Source organism: Physeter macrocephalus, chromosome 12 (assembly GCF_002837175.3).
Source record: "Physeter macrocephalus isolate SW-GA chromosome 12, ASM283717v5, whole genome shotgun sequence".
Taxonomy (NCBI): domain Eukaryota; kingdom Metazoa; phylum Chordata; class Mammalia; order Artiodactyla; family Physeteridae; genus Physeter; species Physeter macrocephalus.
This window is the reverse complement of record NC_041225.1, coordinates 16,669,161-16,687,179: the sequence shown is the minus strand read 5'-3', so window position 1 is coordinate 16,687,179 and position 18,019 is coordinate 16,669,161. Positions and strand designations below refer to the sequence as shown.

Here is an 18,019-nt window from a genome sequence, read left to right as displayed (position 1 = left end):
ATTCCTCTGTTTTCTGCCTATTTTGGTTTTGAATAGGGCTCCCTGGGTTCTTCCCTGTACATGCTTAAATAGTTTAGTGATCAGCCAGGAATAAAAACAGTTTATATTTAGATTTCATGACTCACTCTTACTGTGGTTCCTTGCTGTCAAGATGTCGTCTTTAAATTTTCACTTCTTTTCTACCCTTGAACTCTTATCTCTGGCACCTTGAGCCAGTCAGGCTGTAGTTTTCTGTGGCCTTGGCCATGAAAACTGGGGAGTGCCCTTAGGCCAGAGTGTCACCACCTCACAATTCTTACCTCTTCCAGTTGCAGTTTTTGGAGACTAAACTCTCCACATTCTGTATGCTTTTGAATATTTTCTTGTGAATTTAAATACTTGTTGACTTTTAAAAACATTTTATCCAGGTCTTAAAATTAAGATTAATTAAGGGATTAGTTAAGGGATTTGGATTACCACTTCACACTGCCACATTTCTGGAAGTTCTCTAAATGTAGTTTTAATTTCTATTTCTCTTAACATGAGTGAAGTTAAATATCTTTTCAAACTTTTAGGATTATATATTTTCAAAGAGTTGATGTCTTTTGCCTGTTTTTCTGCCAGGTTTTTGGTCAGTTTTCCCCCTCAATTTTTAAGAGTTTATGATATACTAAACTCTTTATGATATACTAAATTTCCATTTTTATTTGGGTCTGTTTCTAGACTCTATTCTATCCCATTGGTCTATTTGTCTTTTCTTGTGCTAGCACCATACAATTTTAAGCGTGAAGATGTTATAGTGTTTTATGTGTTCTTACAAGTCCCTCCTCATGGCTTTTCTTTTTCAGTATTTTATAGTTACTCTCACATATTTATTTTTCCATATGAACTTTATTATCAACTTTTCAAGCCTTATAAAATATTGGCTGTTATTTTTATTGGGATTGTGTTACATTAATAAATGAGCTCAGGGGCTTCCCTGGTGGCTCAGTGGTTAAGAATCCACCTGCCAATGCAGGGGACACGGGTTCAAGCCCTGGTCCGGGAAGATCGCACATGCTGCGGAGGGACGTGCAGGCTCAGCGGCCATGGCTCACAGGCCCAGCCGCTCCTCAGCATGTGGGATCCTCCCGGACTGGGGCACGAACCGCGTCCCCTGCATCGGCAGGCAGACTCTCAACCACTGCGCCACCAGGGAAGCCCGGTAATTTTTATTAATCTATCTTCAAGTTCAATGATTCTTCCGATCTCTCCTCCTGCTGTTCAGTCCATTTAATATATGTTTTGTCGTACTTCTCAGCTGTAGAATTTTCCTTTTGCATTCTTAATACCTTCATTTATCTATTGAGATTCCCTATCCATTTCTTCATTGATTTTCCTTTAATTCTCTGTACATATTTATGATTGTTGCTTTGAAGTTTGTTAAATACAACATCTGGACTCAGTTTCTATTGACTGTCTTTTAGTCATTAGAATGGAACACATTTTCCCATTCCTTTTCATGTCTAAGTTTTTTGATTCAGAAATCAGACACTGTAGGCAGTATATTCTAGCAATGTTGTAGTCTATTGTGTTCTTCAAGGTTTTTGTTTGTCTATTTTTGGTCTGTTGTCTGCTTGATTTTTTTTTTTCCTATTCCAGTAGGAAGTTAACTTGCCTGTATTCAAACTGCAAACTTTTCTCTCCTGTAATATGAAGCAGCTCACATATTAATTGTTTTTATGGTTTGTCATTGCTGCTTTTCAATCCTGGCACCTTGGGTTTTTCCTCTATGGCTACATAATTTGGTGGCAGATTTTGGAGCTCACTCTTTCAGTGATTTCCCTCCTTAAATTTTCAACTGCATTGCCAGCCTTGGAGTCTGTCCCCTGACACTATAATCCCACAGGACTAGATTACTGCTGCCCAAGCTGTACATGATTTGGAAATACATTTCAGTTAACAAGGAGCAAACACACAGACTTTGCTCCATGCAGTTCTATCTCACAAAATTCCTCTGTTTTCTGCCTATTTTGGTTTTGAATAGGGCTCCCTGGGTTCTTCCCTGTACATGCTTAAATAGTTTAGTGATCAGCCAGGAATAAAAACAGTTTATATTTAGATTTCATGACTCACTCTTACTGTGGTTCCTTGCTGTCAAGATGTCGTCTTTAAATTTTCACTTCTTTTCTACCCTTGAACTCTTATCTCTGGCACCTTGAGCCAGTCAGGCTGTAGTTTTCTGTGGCCTTGGCCATGAAAACTGGGGAGTGCCCTTAGGCCAGAGTGTCACCACCTCACAATTCTTACCTCTTCCAGTTGCAGTTTTTGGAGACTAAACTCTCCACATTCTGTATGCTTTTGAATATTTTCTTGTGAATTTAAATACTTGTTGACTTTTAAAAACATTTTATCCAGGTCTTAAAATTAAGATTAATTAAGGGATTAGTTAAGGGATTTGGATTACCACTTCACACTGCCACATTTCTGGAAGTTCTCTAAATGTAGTTTTAATTTCTATTTCTCTTAACATGAGTGAAGTTAAATATCTTTTCAAACTTTTAGGATTATATATTTTCAAAGAGTTGATGTCTTTTGCCTGTTTTTCTGCCAGGTTTTTGGTCAGTTTTCCCCCTCAATTTTTAAGAGTTTATGATATACTAAACTCTTTATGATATACTAAATTTCCATTTTTATTTGGGTCTGTTTCTAGACTCTATTCTATCCCATTGGTCTATTTGTCTTTTCTTGTGCTAGCACCATACAATTTTAAGCGTGAAGATGTTATAGTGTTTTATGTGTTCTTACAAGTCCCTCCTCATGGCTTTTCTTTTTCAGTATTTTATAGTTACTCTCACATATTTATTTTTCCATATGAACTTTATTATCAACTTTTCAAGCCTTATAAAATATTGGCTGTTATTTTTATTGGGATTGTGTTACATTAATAAATGAGCTCAGGGGCTTCCCTGGTGGCTCAGTGGTTAAGAATCCACCTGCCAATGCAGGGGACACGGGTTCAAGCCCTGGTCCGGGAAGATCGCACATGCTGCGGAGCAACTAAGCCCATGAGCCACGACTACTGAGCCTGCGCTCTAGAGCCTGTGAGCCACAACTGCTGAAGCCTGCACACCTAGAGCCCGTGCGCTGCAACAAGAGAAGCCACCGCAATGAGAGGCTCGCGTACCGCAACAAAGAGTAGTTCCCGCTCGCCGCAACTAGAGAAAGCCCGTGCACAGCAACGAAGACCCAACACAGCCAAAAATAAATAAATAAAATAAATTTATAATAAATAAATAAATGAGCTCAGGGAGAACTAACATCTTCATGATGTTGAGCCATGCTATCTAAAAACAAGGGATATTTATTAAGTCAAATTTTGTGTCTTTCAGGAGTGTTTTAAAGTTTTCCCCATATTGTTTTTGTTTATTGTTAAGTTTATGCAAGCTACAGTTGATCCTCATTATTCATGGATTCCATATTTGTGATTCACCTAGTCACTAAAACTTATTCCTAACTCCAAAATCAATATTCAAAGTATTTTGTAGATATGCATATGCTCAGAGTGGTGAAAATCTGAGTCACCTTTCTGTCTCTTGTTTCAGTTCTCTTACTGTAAAACAGTGTCCTTTTCATGGCATATTTAGTGCCATGTTTTTCACATTTTTGTGTTTACTATTGGTGATTTCACTGTTTAAAATGAAGTAGTGTTGAGGTGCTGTCTAGTGTTCTTAAGTGCAAGAAGGCTGTGATGTGCCTTACAAAGAAAATATGTGTTAGTTTCCTTCAGGCATGAGTTATAGTGCTGTTGGCCATGAATTCTATGTTAATAATTCAATAATACATATTAAATAAGGTCTCCTTAAACAGAAACACACATAAAAGAAGGTTAGATATTGATCAGTTGGTGGAAATGATGTGACCAGAGGCTCACAGGAACATAACCCCTAAGGGCCATAATTCAGCATTTGCTAAATTTAGTTTTAGAGATGATTTTATAGAACAGAACTGCCATTTTGAAAATGAGATTTATGAGGATTGACTATATTTAATTTTCTATGTTTCTATTGTAAATGAGGTTTTCATTACCAATATATCTTCTAATTGATCGTTATTTGTATATATGAAGACCATTGATTTCTGTATATTAAATTTCTATCCTGCTGCCTCACTGAATTATTTTTTTGTTTCAATTAGTATTATTATTTACTCTCTCAGGTTTTTCAGGTATATTCTCTTATCATGTGCAAATATAATTTTACTTCTTTTTCAATTCTATTCCCCTAATTAATTTTTCTTATCTAATTGTGTTTGCTACAAGTCCTCCTCCCTTTTATAAGGATGGTTTTTCATCTATGTTGAACTGCTCTGAGTTGGTAACGGACTAGGTTATTGATCCATAGATTCCTGAAGTTGAAAGGAACTTAGAGGTAATGTTGGTGATTCTGCCACTTGACGCATGAATCTTTTTTACATCATTCAAGTGGTCATCCGGTCTCTTCTTGAACCATCTGTTCCCTTTCTTCTGGTAAAAGCTTATCACCCTGTATGCATTCCACATAGTTCTGTGTGGCTACCCATCACTCCATCCTGATGCCTCTGCCCCTGGCTTATGATCCAGGCCAATTATATAGGGTAGGCTGTAAAATCTGGATATATAGCTATTATTTTTAACAGATTGAATCCCTTTTATTACTTCTTCTGTCACACGCTAAAAGTGCAGATTTATTCAGTGAAAATCAAATACACAAATTACCTGAGGCAATGCATACAGATGCACATGAAGGATAGATGGTAATGCATCCCCTCCATTTGCTGCAGCCTGGAAACTGTCTCTAGACAGTAAGTCGGGCACTCACAGGGCTCACTTCGTTTGTTTCTCAGAGATCAAGGCTTCTGTCCAATGTTTTGGAAACTGTTGTTACATACGTTTTATCAGGTGTTTTAGCTGTTTCAGGTGGGGGATGGGGGTTGGGGTGGAAATCCAGTTCCTGTTATTCCATGCTGGCTGGAAGTGGAAATACGTAGTCATTATTGCAGTCTTCCCCAACACATAGAACTGGGCATTATCATTGAAGGACAACACACTGAACATATCACTTAATGTCATTGAGCATATCATGCATTGTAATATAATATCAATACACTAGTTCATATATTTGTCCTGTGGTTCATCCATCCTTGCATCTCCGTGGAGATGAAGAGGGGTAGAATAGTCTAATGGCCTCTCTGCAGCCTGGCCCACTGTGAGCACTCAATTGCTTGTTGAATAATTGAATGAATACATGCAGGCTTACATGAATGCGCTCATGCATGAATGAATCACTTTGACTGGGTGAATGGATTCTTTCCTACCCGCCCCCCCCACCCCCCAATACTCCACTGTGCAGACCAAACCCAGACGACTGCTCCAGAGCCTTCCTGCCCGGGTTCTGGGTGACAGGATGTCCAGTGACAGGACACTGTCCCCGGCCTTGTTCCAGATCATTTCCTCACTCCTCAACTTCTTCCTCCCTGCCTTACTACTTTTAGCCTGATGCTGAGCTGATGTCCCTTCTTCTTACATATTTTTGGAAATGGTTAAATTCTTCACCATAACCCTGGTGACCCCCTAGCTTCTGAGAATGTTAAGTATCACTTTTAATTAGCTTGTGGATTTTTAGAGTATCACAACGCTGCCCTATCATTTCTATTTGCAAAAAGCATCCAATATTTTTCTTATTAGTAATCTGTACTCTATTATTATCTAGCCCTAGGGCTATTCTTGACTAGAAGAAAACAATTTGGGAGACTATTTCATTTTTTAAATTAATGATGCTAATTTTACTAAAATTTTTTTAAAGTGAATACTTTGATACCTCATTGCTAAAATGTGTTCAAAGAAAACAGTAACAGCCCAATAATTCTGAAATGTTTCCAATGTAAGAGTTTTTATTCTGGTTCCACGCTCAGAGGTACCTACAACAGACTACAGACAAAACTAATTAGGGAGGGCTCAATAAAAATTTTCAGAAAACAGTAAAATAGGCAATGTTCAGTCTTGCAGCTCTCAGACAAGTTACTAGGTCTTAATTTCAGTCCTAACATTCAATGATAAAATCTCTAATTCTGATGAGATAATCAATTTAAAACAAGACTGCAGGCTTGGATTAGAACTACATAATTTCAAGATTAGAACTACAGATTTCAAAAAATTTGAAAATCCTATGATGGTAATCTATCAGATTAAATTTCTGGGTGTGGGGATTCTACCAGAAGATGGTATTCAATCAGTTTTGTGGGGGCAGGGAAAATAACAGGATAAAGAATGGTCCAGAAAAGCCAGAACCAATAAGCTCAAACAGATCCAGGTGCAGGATGGCAGGGAAGTCTACCTTTGTTACAACCGGGGAAGGCAGGGGTAGAATGAAGCATGGCCTTACCTCAGCAGAGGGGCTAGTTCCACAAGGTCGGGTGGCTGAGGGCAGCCCAGGAGGAACACTGGTTCTCTTAAACATGGTTGCCACTAGACTGCTTTCAGGTTTCTCAGCGATGCTCCTCAGCCCTTTGCTGCTGTGGGGGGCTTTATAAGGGCAGGGCAGGGCTGCTCGAGGTGGAGGTGTGGCAGCGATGGCGTGGCTGGTTGACTCCTAGACCCCAGGCCGAGGACCTTCTCTGGGGAAGTGGATGTCAGCATTACTTAAGGGTGTTAGAGTTTTTGCTGTCCTGGGGCCTAAAGTGGCCCGGAAACTGGGGAGTGATCTCACGTGCACTATCCTTGAGAGACATTTCAGGGTGTTCCTGAGAGAAATGATGTTGTCCCTCTCCCAGCCTGGGCTTGGGGTGTGTTTTGGGGTAGGACTCTCGGGACCTGTTTCCACGGGAAGAGTCATCTGAGTCCGAGGAGACCATCTCCTGGAGAGGTAGCCTCTTGGTGGCGTTCTTTTTCTTCCTTCTAGGGTTCTCCTGTCTTAGTGCTTGTAAAACCCCAGTGTTAACTTCTTTGATTGGCCATATTAGGAGAGTAGAGTTCTTTATCTCCATGTCTTCCCTAGAGAGAGAGAAAGAGAGTGAGAGAGATAGATCAGGGTTATCCTGGTCTTGATGGCCGCTGTGTCTACAGAAATGTTCAAGCCAAGAGATAACAAGTGTGGTGAGGGTGTGGAGAAAAAGGAACCCTCAGGCACTGCTGGTGGGAATGTAAACTGGTACCGCCACTATGGAGAACAGTATGGAGGTTCCTCAAAAAGTTACAAGTAGAACTACCATGTGATCCAGCAATTCCACTTCTGGGTATCTACCCAAAGGAAATGAAATCAGTATCTTGAAGAGATATCTGCACTCTCATGTTCATTGCAGCATTACTGACAATAGTCAAGACATGGTAACAACCTAAGTGTCCACTGGTGGATGAATGGATAAAGAAAATGTGATATACATGGAATATTATTTAGCCATAAGAAAGAAGGAAATTTGCCATTTGTGGCAACATGGATGGACCCTGAGGGCATTATGCTAACTGAAATATGTCAGACAGAGAAAGACAAATACTGTATGATCTCACTCATATGTGAATCTAAAAAGAGCCAAACTCACAGAAACAGAGAATAGCATGATGGTTGCCAGGGGCTGGGGAGGTGGGAGAAACGGGGAGATGCTGGTCAAAGGGTATAAAAAAATAAAAGAAAATATATTGGGCAGTTTATTTATCTAGAAGTGTCATCCTTCAGAGAAGGCATCTTGGGAACACCACGACCCCATCTCAGCCAGGCCATCATGGCCTACCATTTCGGGAACTTGCCTTCTTCAGGACCTTTAGGGTAAGGTAAGGACACCAGCTGTTCAACCTTATTTTGTTCCCATAATCAGTACCTGCCACCTTGATCACCCAGCTTTCACTCTGAGTAACTTTGCCATGGCTGCTTCAGATCCTTTTGGAAATTGTCAAGAAAAAAATGAGTAGAGTGGAAAAAGATTTTTAGTTACTTTTGAATAGAAAATTTCATCAATCAAATTCCTCTTCAAAGGATCAAGATTCACCACATGTGATACTTTTCAAAGATTGGCTCAAGGACTCAGGAGGTGATTTCCAAGATAAATTAAAAAATTGGCCTGACCAGTTCATATGCATTAGGATAGCTATTGCCAAAAAAAGAAGAAGAAAAAAAAAAATCAAGAAGTAACAAGTGTTGGCAAGGATGTAGAGAAAATGGAATCCTTGTGCACTGATGGGAATGTGAAGTGGTACAGCTGCTGTGGGAAACAGTGTGGCAGTTCCTCAGACTACTAAAAATAGAATTATACAATCCAAAAATTCCACTTATGGGTATACACTCACAAGAATAAAAGCAGGGACCCAAACAGATATCTGTACACTGATGTTCATAGCAGCATTATTCACAAGAGCCAAAAGGTAAAAGAAGCCCAAGTGTTCATTGACAGATAAATGAACAAACAAAATATGATATATACATGCAATGGAATATTGTTTAGCCTTAAAAAGGGAGAAAGAAATTCTGGCATTTGCTGTAACATGGACGAACATTAAGCTGAGTGAAATAAGCCAGTCACAAAATGGCAAACACTATGATTCCACGTAGATGAGGTACCCAGAGCCGTCAAAATCACAGAGATAGAACATAAAACGGTGGTTGCCAAGGGCTGAGGGGAAGAGGCGGCGGGGGAGTCCGTGCTCATGGTGCAGAGTTCCAATCTGAGAAATTGGAAAAAGGCTCTGGAGATGGATGGTGGTGATGGTTGCACAACCATGTGAATGTACTTAATGCCACTGAACTGCATGCTTAAAAATGGCTAAAATGGGGCTTCCCTGGTGGCGCAGTGGTTGAGAGTCTGCCTGCCGATGCAGGGGACGCGGGTTCGTGCCCCGGTCCGGGAGGATCCCACGTGCCGCGGAGCGGCTGGGCCCGTGAGCCATGGCCGCTGAGCCTGCGCATCCGGAGCCTGTGCTCCACAACGGGAGAGGCCACAGCAGTGAGAGGCCCGCGTACCGCAAAAAAAAAAAAAAAAAAAAAAAAAAAGGTTAAAATGGTCAATTTTATGTTATGTATATTTTACTACAATTAAAAAGTTGGCCTTAGCAATAGCAGTAACATTGGAAAAAGGCTTCCCAGGCGGCCACCAACAAGATTATCTTTAAATATAAGGCCAGCGCCTGTGTGGATGGGTAAGTTCTGTGAGGCCAGGTTCTCAGAGACTCAACTTGAAATCACGCTGCAAGACTGTAATCAACAACTCTGTTCTTCGAAATCTAAAATCTTATCCACCACACTACCATCAATTCTCCCACAAATCGCTACCTTGCTCCAGAGGAGACTAGGTTGATACATACTATTTCCTTTTCAGAGGTTTTCTCTGTTTCCCATATATTAGAGTTGGCCGCAGTCCAGTCTATAACCCATCAGCTCTCCGACAGAAGAGCAGCAAGGAAGGAATGCGAAGAAGAGAGTTTTCCGGGTATACTAAAGGCACCCAAAAAGTAAGGTAGAGGAGAGGCCTACCTGCCCACCTGAAGGACACCAGGAGATGATCTTGGAAGGAACCCAGGAAGAAGAGCATGAAAGACCAAGAAGCAACATGTGTCCAGCCCTCCCTCGGTAGGGGGTTGGTCACATAAGTGGTGGACCACCTGGACAATTAAATTTGAGGCAGGCAATAATGAAACAAGCAGTGCCCTTGTCATGTAAAGATGCAAGTAACATATTAAGTAGAAAAAATGGTGCAAAACAGAATGTATGTTATATGTTCATTTCTGTTATTAAGATTGTGAATATGGGGGATGATTGGAAACCTTCACATCCTTCTCTTAATAGTTGCCTCAGAGAAATGGATTCCAGGAGAATTGTCACTTTCTCCACATTAAGAAATCTTTTTTCAACTGTCATAAATGATTAAGAGAAACAAAGGTTTCTCTTTTGAGGAAAAAGAAACAAAATAGCAGAGAAAACACTCTAGAAGGATATACATCAAAATGCAAATGGTGATTACTCTTGAAATGTAGAACGACGGATGGTTTTTATATTCCTTCTGTTTTTTGCTTTTAATTCCTAAATTATATTAACTATGCATTACTTTTTGAATAAGAATAAAACAGTATAAGTTATCATGATTCGAATAAAAATGGGCCAGGACTTTGATCAAGGAAAAGCCTTTACATCAACCAAGCAGATGCTGCTAGGCCACCCTATTACATTCTCCAGAATGACTGGTGTCGACCGAGTTCAAGATATTCCACAAGGAAATGTGAATCTGATGTGAAAGCTCTTATCCACGCCCCCCGGCCCCCCAGGCACCCTCACTCTGCTCTGTGGGAAGGGGAAGGGCGGCCATGCTCCCGGCTTCAGCCGGTGGACATTCTCCAGCAGCACACCTGGAAGGGCCCTGCTAAGTGGCTTTCTTTTGCCCTATTTCATGCCCAAACCGAGTGAGATTTAGTGCCCTATTAATTATTTTAGGCTACAGAGCTGGTCAACACTGCAGGGGGTCGTGGAGGAGCCAGGCACTGTGCCTTCACTGGCTCTTCAGAGCAGCTCGTTCCACTTCGGGGAAGAGTTCTGAGCATCCTGTCCATGCTCTCCTTGGGTCAAAATCCACCGCATTCACCTGACCGGGCATTGTCACTTTGCCCGTATTCTTGCCGGTTCCCTGAGGCCTCATGTCTATTCTGCCCTAAGTGTGTCTCTGTTGGCAAGGCCATCTTAGAACACGAAGAACAGGAGGACGTCTGGGGTAGGCACCGGATAGACATTTGATGAGGACCAGGAGGCCCCTGAGTTTTAACAACGGAAGGGGCAGAAAAAGGAGAGACTGATAAGAAAAGGCAGTTTTTGCTATCCAGATTGCTCTCACTGGCCCTCAGGGGTAACGAATCGCCATGACTCTCTGTGTTCTTGTCCCAAGTACCAGCACGCCTTCTGAGGACAGGCCATGGCACCTGTCCCTCTGGATAAGGTAGGACACTCACGGACAGGGTTATGGCAGAACTGCTTGTTTTCCAGGCCTTAGGAAATGGGGCTCCTGATCTGACCAGAAGGGACCGAGGGAGCTGACGACATACACAGGCTTGATGATCTCCAGAGGCACAGCTCCTTCTAAGGGAAAAACGGTCAGTAGTGACCGGGTGAGAGGATGGGAAGTGATTCATCTCGGAGGCAGTGCTGAATCTTGAAGTTTTAATCGATGACTTAAGATCCCTGCTGTCAGGAAGGCAATGTGAGGCCATGCTACATGGACAAGGGGAGGAGGGTTCAACAATATGGGAATTATCATTTCCTTTGGGGGCACAGTCCTAAATCCGAATAGCTTGATGGAAAATTGCTAAACTGCTCAAAGAAAGGTAACGAGAGGCTAATATTTTGTGTAATAGGAATTAAGAGCTGGCTGCAGACCCAGACAAACCACATCAGAACCCTGGGAGGGGGCTCTCCCCTCCCGGATTCTCCTACCCAGCCACGTCCCCAAGACCACACGGTTATAATCGTGCACCAAGGGAAGAACACTCTTGTCTTCAGGATCTCACTGCCCAGCAACCTCCTTCAGATGCCCAGTGATTTTTTCCGGAGCACAGAGAAAATGATTAGTCCAGTCTGGTTTCCCTGTGATCCCATTTAGAATGTTGCTTTTTTTCAAGAAATCAAACTCCCTCTGTGGTGAATCTTCTTAAAGAGGAGACTTGAAAGTAATTTGCCCAAGCCTTGTTCTGTCAACAAGGAAGGGAGGATGGATTCCAGCTCTGCTGGGAGGGGTTTCCTGCCAGTTACATGGCACCAGAGGTGCCCTGCCCAGAGGAGCACGTGGTCCCCACCTGTGGGTGGTTGAGTAACACCTGCCAGAGGCACTTCCCTTCAATGGAGAAAACCGGAAGTCAGAGCATTAAGCCCACCAAACACGCTTTCCCTGAAGGAGCCAGAGGCCACAGCCTTCTGAAGTGAACAGGACCCCAGGGGAGGTAGTCAGGGAAGACCTCATGCTGCGAATCTCCTGCCTGGCAAGGAGGGAGGATGCCAAAATGAAGGAAAATTCCTTCTGGCCCCCTTGCTTTTTGGAGTTAGGAGAAATTACATGTGTGTTCTCTAAATGGAGAAAGTTACTGACAGGTTAGGGAATATTTTCATTCAGAACAGACATCCCTGATGGCACCAAATGCAGAAAAAGCTCAGGGACTTTACTGAAGGTGAGGCAAGGCAAGAGCAAAATCATTTCCCTCCACCAGACACACCTCTCTCAGTGGTGCTGTCAGAGGATGCAATCAGCAGCTTTCCAAGGAAAGAGAAAATTGGAAGAGCCTCACCTGACTTCACGTCACAAACATGGTAATACTAAAACTCTCTCCTTTAAGGACTAGTTATTTGGAATTTAGCAAAATGGGTAACATATTTTGCAAGACAACCTTGCTATAAGTCTTCAAGAATCATTTGTGTCGAATTTTGAATTGAAAATGAAAATTTGTATCAGCTGTGGCCATATTCAATCAATTTTGAACACTTTACCTTCCAAATACTTTTCTCCCTGCCTTTCACTGTGTACCACCCTTGTTAGGAAGCAGAGGAGGGGCTTGCAGAAAACACTCTCAGTGACCCCAAACTGAAGACCCCAAGAAGGAAGAAAAAGAGGAGGGGCAGAGGGTGGAGAGCTGGATGTCCGGCATCCTGGTCCACAGCTGTTTGGGGCCATATACCCCTTGTCTTACCAACCCCAAATGGATGGTTATAGTGGATTCAGTATTTTAAAATTAAATTTAGCCATATGATGTCCCGTTGAAGTTGTAACCTACAGTACATTTCTTTAATTAGCCCATGAAGAAAGCACCATGATTTTTTTTTTTTTAATGGTCTCATCTGGGGTAATAGTGTGAAGATTTACTAAAGAACAACCAAAGGGAGGTGGCACATTTAGAAAGGAAGTGAGAAAGAGTTTCTGATGAGAAAGGACCTACCAGAAGGAAATCCCAGTGTAGATACAAAATAAGACCTACGCCTTTATTCTGTGTGCTCACATCTACCAGCCCTGATTATGGAAACAGAGACAGATTAAGCTCTGAACGTAGCGGGCTGGATGTGACCTCTGCTTAGGAGAATTAAATGCAGTCTCTTTCTAGCAGAGACGCAGCTAGAGCAACAAAACAGTGGAAATTACAATGGGAGACAAGGCGGGGTCAATGAACGCTTCTGCTGTGTAAAGCCCCAGGAGCTGGGGTAGGTTAACTAGCAGCAGAGTTTTAAATAAGGCCTGGGGTAGTACTAAGGTAGAAAATAATGAAAGGTTTTTCTCAACATAGAAAAAACTGAATTTTAATTCTAAAATAGTGATTGATAATACTGAGTTTAGTGAAGGTGGTACCTAGACAATACCTAGCCACATGTATCCATATTCCTTTATAACGTACTGTAACTTGGATATCATATTGTTTGAGTAGGATTTTGAGACCAACGAAAGTGCTCTTATTTAAAATGATATATTCATCTAGAAAAAGACTGAAGGATTGTAGACTATATTCTCAACAATCATACCTAACAGAAGCTTCTCTGTGGAACTACACACCCCTCAAGGAGCCTTGCTGGGCATCCCCTAGTATTTGTGTGTTCACTGGTTCATTCTTCAAATAGTCCTTGGGTACATCCTGTGGGCTGGACCCTGGCAACCAGGATTTAGAAGCAGATAGAACCTTGCCCCCGCTTTCAAGGACTGACACCTAGTAGTGGTGATGGTCCTGAAAGTACATGGCCCAACACAAGGTAAAATTCCCATAATGAAAACGTCTACAGGATGCAGTGGGATCACCTCACCACGTAGGGCTGGAGTCCTGGAACACAGGGCTTGCGTTCAGTGCTGGAGTTCCCCAGGTGGCCGAGGGCAAGAACAGCATTCCAGGGAGGAGATACTTAGTCTATGCAAAGGCACAGAGCCTTGAAAAAGCACAGCATGGGAAAAAAACTGCAAGTTTTTTTAATGGTGAGTTTACAAATTTAGTATGGTTAGTGTGCCGAGGGGCTTTTGGGAGGTTTGTTGGGGAGTGGCTAGGTGAGAAGGAAGGCCAGCTAGGCAGGCCTGGTTCAGGGCAACAAAAGGCTAAGCTAGGATAAGAAGAGGGATGGGGGGAGGGGTGGGTGGGCGAGGGGCAAGAGCAGATTTACATGTGAGGAAGATTCCTCTGCTCAGCACTTAGGGGAGATGGCGGGACCTCAGGGCAGGAGGAGGTGGGAAGAGGCCGGCTGCCTCAGGAAATGAGAGCGCTTGTGCAGCCGAGCTGAGAAATATTTACAAGCTGTTTATGGAATGTGTATGTCTCTAAATAAATCCACTTCTTACCTATCCCTTTGTCTCTTCACTGAATTCTTTCTGTGATGCGACATAAAGAACCTGAGCTACCAGGTGTGTGATCTCAGTTAAAATACAGTGGGTTCAACTCCCAATATGGATTTTGGCTGGATTCGAGTCCCAGCCCGTGGGTTCAAGTCCCAGTCTGAGTTGTGCGGTTTCAGATCTGGGTGGCGAAGGAAGAGGAGGGTGCTGGGTCACACTGCAGCAGGCAAGGAGGTCTAGTTATTTAGGATCGTGTGTGCACACGGGCATGTGTGTGTGCAAACAGAAGCGGCAATTTTGGGGTTTTGCAGAGGTGAAGGAATCGGTGGAGAGGAGCTAAGGAGAGAGGGGAGGAGAGTCCAGGGGTAAATCACAGAGCAAGGACCCGGGCAGGCGGGGGACAGGCCTGCTGATCGGATCAGCATTGGATGAGGAGGGACTCTGACATCAGGGGGAGAGATCCAGGCTTCCACAAGCCCAGAGGTGAGGAAAGCAGCGCAGGAAGAGAATGTCTGGTGGTTTCTGTTTATGAAGCACAAGGTGTGCCCACTGGGAGATTGAAGGTTGGCACCCAAAGACGGCTCAACCCGTGCTCAAAATCCACCTTCACTCCCAAGGTCGGGGCTCTGACTCCAACTCTGATGGCCCTCATTGGCCCCATGGACTTGGTCTTGCCTGCTCTTCAGGCCTCAGCTTTTTCTTACTGACTTTGCTTTAATCCACCTTTCCAGCTGTTAGCCATCCTGCTGCCTCAGATGAAAATGTGTTTACCCCACTGTCGCCCCTGGAAACCACCACCCACCCACCCACACTCACCTGGGCACAGGCAAGCCAGGGCCAGCACCTCACTCTCACCCCCAGCAGGGAGAGGTGAGGGGTGATTAGTCCCAAGTGCAACTTAATCTAACCTGTGCTTTATAGTGAGGCTTCATTAGAAGACCCTGAATCCTTACAAATGAGAGGAAAATAATTCCTTCAGAGTCATGACAGGATTGAAAGCTTTGCTGAAGGGTCAGTAAAATACATAATGTTGAATTTGAGATTAGAACAAGATAGACAAACAACCAGCAGGTAAAAGCTGTGAGGTTGAAGGAACAATCATCATAGACTTGCACTTTGGTAGGAAGTCCTCCACCTTTGCTTTTCTCCCCAGGTATGTAGAGATCGTGGATCTCAACTCAGAAACAGATTAAAAGTGCAAAGGTATAAAAAAATGCAGAAAGTAGAAAGTTGGGTCCACTTACACTTTTGAATCCTCCTGAATTGGGGGAGACTTAATATGAGCGCAAGAGAGAGCATATTTGCTCTGGCTGATCTTAATAAGTGCACTCCGAGGGCAAAATTCCTGTAATAATACCAAAAGAGTTCATTCAATTTAAATCAGAAATGTCCACAATTCAGATGTAATTTTAATCTAGCTCAACCCACTGTAATAGCTACCAGCCATTATCCAGTTCCGGTGATACTTAAGAGGGCAGCGTAAATGCAGAGTCTAGCTTGATAATTTTATGCTGAATAAAAGTCATCATTGAGTCCTTCCTGTCATTTCTCCACATCCTGGATCATTTGTCAAGTCCACCATTTGTCAAGGGGTGTGTGTGTGTGTGTGTGTGTGTGTGTGTGTGCGTGCACGTGCATCCACTGATGTACACGCGCGCACACACACACAGACACACACCTTCATATAACCACCTTCCTTTCTAGCTTAATTCCAGCCTTGGCCATCTCTTTCCTGGACTTACAAACTATCACCATCACCCCATGCTGTATGTCCCACTGTCAGCCCCTGGGTCTCCCAGAATTTCTATCAGAATTGTCCTCAGCATCCATCCCCAAGACCATGCCGTCTAGTCCAGGGCCCCACTACCAAGGCGGGTAAGCTCCAAGGTCCTTCCTGGGCTCTGAGGCTCTTCCTCAGGGATCCTGGGTCATCAGCTTCATCTCTCCCCACACCTGGGACCCACCCACGGGCATCTCGTCAAACGTCCCTTGATCTGCTTTCTCCTCTCTTGCCTGGTAGATGTCCCCAGAGCAGGGCCACCTGGCAGAGATGCTTCCCACCCGCTGCCCTTCCAGGCTCCTTCAATGTCATCCAAACAGCTCCGGGAAAGTCCATCATCTCTCACGGTTCTTCCTGGGTTGATGAGAAGATGCCCTTTCTCCCTCTTGTTCTGTCGGATGGGATACAGTGCTCCTGGGGCCACTGGCTCTGACGGCCTTCACTCATCCATCCTACATTTCATCCCTTCATCCTAAAATTCATTCACCGTGACCCCTTCCCTGATGGACATACCCCATGCTACAGTCAAGAATCGATTAGAGATTCACTTTGTTATACAGCAGAAACTAACACAACAATGTAAAGCAATTATACTTCAATAAAGATGTTTAAAAGAAAAAGAATTGATTAGATATTTTTGTTCTGTTTACTAGGCAGTTGGGCATAGACATTTAGAGTGCAGGCCACGGAACCAGACTGCCTGGGTTCAAATGCCTGTAACACCGCTCATCCTGGGTGTGACTTCACCTCTCTGCTTCAGGTTCCTTATCTGAAAACGGGGATAAGAGTACCTACCTCACAGTGTTCTGAGCAGCCAGCTGTTCACTATGTGTGAAGCACCTGGGTTAGTACCTGTGCCGCATAGTAAGTGCTGAATAAGTTAGCACGACTCTTTCATTTGCTGCTTTTCGCTTGCCAATCCATCTTCCAGGCGTATTAAGTGGGCCATCAAAACATGTTATTTCCATTAGAAAACATCATGCATTCAAGTACCTTATAAAACAATTGTGAGAACTTGCTCTTCATCAGCAGCGGCACCAGGGATGCAAAGATGGATAGGACGCGGTCCCTGCCTTTAAGGAGTTGGGAGATTGGTGAGGGAGCCGGGGCGGGAGGAAGGCAGGACAGTGTGCAGGGGAACCCGAGGGCCTCAGCAGGAATCAGGCAGTGTCTTCGGGTGACAGGAGTTTTTATGGAAAGAAGATGGGGAGGGCGGTACAGGAAGGGTTAAAACCCAGGGGCTTGGGAAAGCCCACTGTATTCGGAAAGCAGTGAGCCTTCCATAGGGCTGGTAGCCAAGCTCACAGGGCAGGCGGGGGGTCGGGCGGGGGTCGGGCTGGGCTTTTCCTTGAGGTTGCAGAGAAGTGTGTGTGTGTGCGTGTGTGTAGGGGGGTGAGGGACAGGGGGCACATCAGGTAGGCCAGTGACATCATCAGATTTGTAAACTGATAATGATTTTCTCTAAAACTTTTAGGAAAAATACAGAGGGAACAGCAGCAGTAACAGCAGGGAGAGAGAGAGAGAGGGGGGCTGTAAGAGGCTGGGAGGCCGCTGACAAAGCCAGAATTGGAGGGAGCCTCCCCAGACCCCAGGCGTGGAACGAGAGCCCCAAAGACCATCTGACAGAGGAGTTAGGGGGCCACGGCGACCTTAGCAAAGGCGGATTTTGTGTTGTACAGCGGACAGAACTCTAACCACAGGGGGTGGATATGCAGGCGGAATAGAAACAGCCAAGGAGATGGCTCTTTCGAGACATCTGGCGGTGCCAGGAGAGAGCCAGGCATTGCCTGCAAGAAAGGCAGGGGTGGGCTTCCCTAGTGGCGCAGTGGTTGAGAGTCCACCTGCCGATGCAGGGGACGCGGGTTTGTGCCCCGGTCCGGGAAGATCCCACGTGCCGCGGAGCGGCTGGGCCCGTGAGCCATGGCCGCTGAGCCTGCGCGTCCGGAGCCTGTGCTCCGCAGCGGGAGAGGCCACAACAGAGGG

At 44.0% G+C, this 18,019-nt stretch overlaps 2 protein-coding genes across 2 annotated transcripts in view; both read right to left on the bottom strand.

Annotated features, from left to right (window-relative positions):
* The window catches only part of CNGA3 (cyclic nucleotide gated channel subunit alpha 3), a 74,720-nt gene extending 69,971 nt beyond the window's left edge, over positions 1–4,749 (bottom strand). Inside the window, 1 exon segment of the mRNA XM_007113193.3 lies at positions 4,715–4,749. The gene's annotated coding sequence lies outside the window, so the exon portion shown is untranslated.
* A 136-nt stretch (positions 4,750–4,885) lies between these two features.
* Positions 4,886–18,019, bottom strand: part of VWA3B (von Willebrand factor A domain containing 3B) — a 214,775-nt gene continuing 201,641 nt past the window's right edge. The window contains 5 exon segments of the mRNA XM_028497121.2: positions 4,886–4,966; positions 5,817–5,926; positions 6,381–6,636; positions 6,770–6,988; positions 15,501–15,601. Coding sequence (XP_028352922.1) covers positions 4,912–4,966; positions 5,817–5,926; positions 6,381–6,636; positions 6,770–6,988; positions 15,501–15,601 — 741 coding nt within the window. The 3' untranslated portion in view covers positions 4,886–4,911.